General features: G+C 56.3%; 1 protein-coding gene across 1 annotated transcript in view; it reads left to right on the forward strand.

The window, feature by feature from the left end:
* The window catches only part of xkr5a (XK related 5a), a 20,554-nt gene extending 17,485 nt beyond the window's left edge, over window positions 1–3,069 (forward strand). The window contains exons 7-10 of the mRNA XM_063222196.1: window positions 1,754–2,047; window positions 2,099–2,202; window positions 2,284–2,401; window positions 2,465–3,069. Of these exons, the coding sequence (XP_063078266.1) occupies window positions 1,754–2,047; window positions 2,099–2,202; window positions 2,284–2,401; window positions 2,465–3,069 (1,121 nt within the window). The remainder of the gene's footprint in view (window positions 1–1,753; window positions 2,048–2,098; window positions 2,203–2,283; window positions 2,402–2,464) is intronic.
* The last annotated feature ends 674 nt before the right edge of the window (window positions 3,070–3,743 follow it).

The raw sequence follows: 3,743 nt of genomic DNA on the forward strand, positions 1-3,743 counted from the left end.
TTCCTTTCCTTCCATTTTATTCACGTAACATGTTGCCTAAAACCAAGTAGTGGATCTATAACTAATTAAATTCTTGAACAATGTTGTAGTTTCTCGCCATGCACCATGATGCTGCGATCAAGTGCAGTGGTACCTCTTTTTTGAAAAATACATGCAGTGCGTCTTCTTCTGAGTTAAAGACATTACTAGGTAACGCCACAATTTAGGCCAGAGAATTGGTTTAGTTCCTCAGGGAAAGGTGTAAGTTTCAGCTTTCTTTTGACAGCACCGTTGTGAGAGGGAAGAAGGCCATGAGGGTTTCAGAAGTCTGGAAATGGGGTCAACCAGCAAAAACTTTTGTGACCAGTGTTACCCGCCCAATTGGGCTACTTTAGGATGGCAGTCTGCGGGTAAAAAGGGGAAAAATTGGCCATTTGGCCGTTTTTTCTGCCTTTTTAGTCCCATAGAAATCAATGTAATTTGTTCAAATTGGGCAGAATTTAGCACATTTTGGCGGTTTTTGAGAACCTTCTTGGCGGAATTCGGTCAGACACATCTGGAAACACTGTTTGTGACATCTATTCTGCCATGCCCTCAGTAGAGTAGAGTAGAGTAGAGTAGAGTAGAGAGTAGAGTAGAGTAGAGTAACTTTATTGATCCCCGGGGGGAAATTAAGGTGTCAAGTATCTTACATAAATACACATAATGCCCACATGAACATTTCAAGACACATGTAACACAGGTAATAGTCAGGGAGGGAAAAATATAAAGACTACAGAGAATTAAAAAGGCAAATGTGCAGAAACATATTCTGGAGTTGGGGTAGACAAATGTGCAAAAAACATACTCTGTTAGTTGAGGTAGACAAGATTAACATGACCAGAAATGAGTAGTAGAGGAGTAAAGTAATGCTAGAGTAGTAGAGTAATAGAGTTGGTTTATTTACTGTATTCTAAAGGAAAGGTGTTTCACAAATAAACATACAGTAACCCAAGATGAAAATAATACTTCTCCCCCTCCTCTCCTCCACCTCTCCTCTCCTCCTCTGATCTCATCTCATCTCGTCTCCTCTCCACTTTTCCTTTCCTCTCTTTGCCTTGCCTCTCTTTTCTCCTCCTCCTCTCCTCTCCTCTCCTCCTCCTCTTCTCTTTTCCTCTCCTCTCTCCTCTCTTCCTCCTCTTTTTCTCTCCACTCCCCTCCCCTCATTCTTTCTTCTCCTCCACTTCCTCCTCTCCTCTCCTCGCCTTGCCTCTCCTCCTCGTCTCGTCTCCTCCCTTCCCCTTGCCTCTCCTCTCTTCTATCCTCCTCTCTTCTCTCCTCTTATCCTCTCCCCCTTTCCTCTCCTCTCCTCTCCTCTCTCCTCCTCCTCTCCTCTCTTCTCTCCTCTTTCCTCTCCGCTCCTGTCCCCTGCTTCTCTCCTCCTCCTCTCCTCTCCTCTCTTCTCTCCTCTCCTTCTCCTCTCCTCTCTTCTCCTCCTCCACTCTCCTGTCCTCTCCTCTGCTCTCCTCTCTCCTCTTCTCTCCCCCTCCCCTCCTCTCTTTTCCTATCCTGTCCTCTTCTCCCCTCTCTTCTCTCTCCTCTCCTCCTCCTGTTCCCCCCTCTCCTCTCCTCTCCTCTCCTCTCCTCTCCTGTCCTCTTCTCCCCTCTATTCACTCCTCTCTCCTCTCCTCTCCTGTCCTCTCTCTCCTCCTCCTCTTCTCTCGTCTCCCCTCTCCTCTCCTGTCCTCCTCTCTCCTCTCCTCTCCTCTCCTCCTCCTCTCCTCTCCTCCTCCAGGCTTGACGTCTCTGGTCCTCTACTACCGCTTCCTGCACCCCAAGTCCACTGAGATCTCGCTGGGCCTGCACCACCACGCCGGCGGCGGGGGCAGCAGTCACATGGGCAGCACCTGCCTGGACCTGGAGCGCGGCGAGTCCTCCTTCTCCCTAGGGGGCGACAAGAGCCTCCCCGGCCCTCCGTCCTCCGTGAACCTGCACCTGGGCTCCTCCTCGCACCCCAGCTTCTCCCTCTCCGGCATGGCTGGCTCGCTGCTGGAGCCCCCGGCCGGCTGCCTGGCGGCGGGAGGCAAAGGCGGGGGCGCTGGCGGAGGTATGGGCGGTGGAGGTGGTGGTGGAGGTGGAGGAGCGGGGGGGTGCCAGCACCACCACTGGCTCCTGATACGCCTGGCCCTCAAGACAGGGGACACGGGCCACATCAACCGGGCCTACGGGGTGGGGGGGCTGGCGGCCATGCTGGGGGGGCCCGGGTCACCTGGGAGGGGCGGGGGGGGTCACAATGGGGGTGTCGGTGGGGGACTGGACAACGAGGGGATGCTGGCGAAGGGCAGAGGTGGGGGAGGACAGAGGGGAGAGGGGGATGAGGAGGAGGGGGAGGAGGAGGAGGAGGCTCTGGCGCCGCTGTCGGACTGCAAGGACGAGTTCCAGAGCGCCAGCGAGGACGAGCCCAGCTCGCGCACCGACAACAGCAGCAGCGTCGGAGGGGTCAAAGGTCGCAGCGGCAACGAAGAGGAGGAGGAGGAGGAGGAGGAGGAGAGCCTTCCGATGGAGAGCCCGCTGGAGTCGCCGGGCTCGGATTGCGGCAAGCGCAGCTCGCCCGAGGGCAAGTCGGTGCTGGGCGACAGCCCCGAGCCGCAGTTCTGCCCGACCGAGTCCAGCTCCACGCTCTACTTCAGCGCCGACCCGCAGTCGCCCAGCAGCGCCAGCAACCCACGGCTGGACCGGGACGGCACCACCGCGTTCGGCTTCGGCTTCGGCGCCGAGAGCCTGGCCGAGCTCAGCAGCCCCGTGGGGAGCGACCGCAGCGGGGGCCACCTCGGCGGTGGTGTTGGTGCCGGGGCTGGGGCCGGGGGGGCGCTGGTGGGACGTCTGGGACCCTGCTACAGCTCCACGCCCCGGCTGGATGGGCCCCATGGAGGGGGTGCTGGAGCTGGAGCGATGGGGGCATTAGGAGGCGGGTTAGGGGGGTTAGGAGGTGGAGGAGGGGGTTTAGGGGGGGCGTTGGATGTGAGTATGGGGGGGGTGCCCCACCTCAGTGGACCTAGGAGGCAGCTGGTGCTTTCCAGGAGATGTCTGGAGGAGGACGCAGGGTTTTGAGGCAGCTGTGTGTGTGTGTGTGTGTGTGTGTGCATGTGTGTGTGTGTGTAGTGTGTACATTGGTTTGTGTGTGGCACTGTGTGTGTCCTGATGATTATTTGATTTTTTAATTCCTTGAGCCATGTTCCATGTGTGTTGTATGCAAGTTGTGTGTGCGTGTGTGTGTGCGCGCGTGCGTGCATATGCTCGTGCACATGCTCGTGCACAGAAAATATCAGACTACTTACTGTGCACACATGTACAAGTTGTACTTGCAAACATACAGTTCATACATACAGTGCATCTTGGAGAGAGTGTGTGTTTGTGTGCGCGTGTGTGGTTCGTGGTGTGGTGTGTGTGTGTGTGCGTGCGTGCATGGTTGCGTGCGTGTGTGTGCGTGTGTGTGTGCGTGCGTGTGTGTGTGCAGAGTGCAGGGTTGCAGTGCATCCCCTGCCATTTTTCTCTATCAGATAGAAACCCAAACTCATCCCCCACCCTTCTCATCTCCCACCCTTCTCGTCCCCCACCCTCCCCCAAACTCAACCCCCACCCTTCTCGTCCCCCACCCTTCCTCAAACTCATCCCCCACCCTTCTCGTCCCCCACCCTTCCTCAAACTCATCCCCCTCCCTTCTCATCCCCCTCTCTTCTCCTCTCCCACCCTTCTCGTCCCCCACCCTTCCTCAAACTCAACCC

The sequence above is a fragment of the Engraulis encrasicolus genome, chromosome 18 (assembly GCF_034702125.1).
Source record: "Engraulis encrasicolus isolate BLACKSEA-1 chromosome 18, IST_EnEncr_1.0, whole genome shotgun sequence".
NCBI classification, from domain to species: Eukaryota; Metazoa; Chordata; class Actinopteri; order Clupeiformes; family Engraulidae; genus Engraulis; species Engraulis encrasicolus.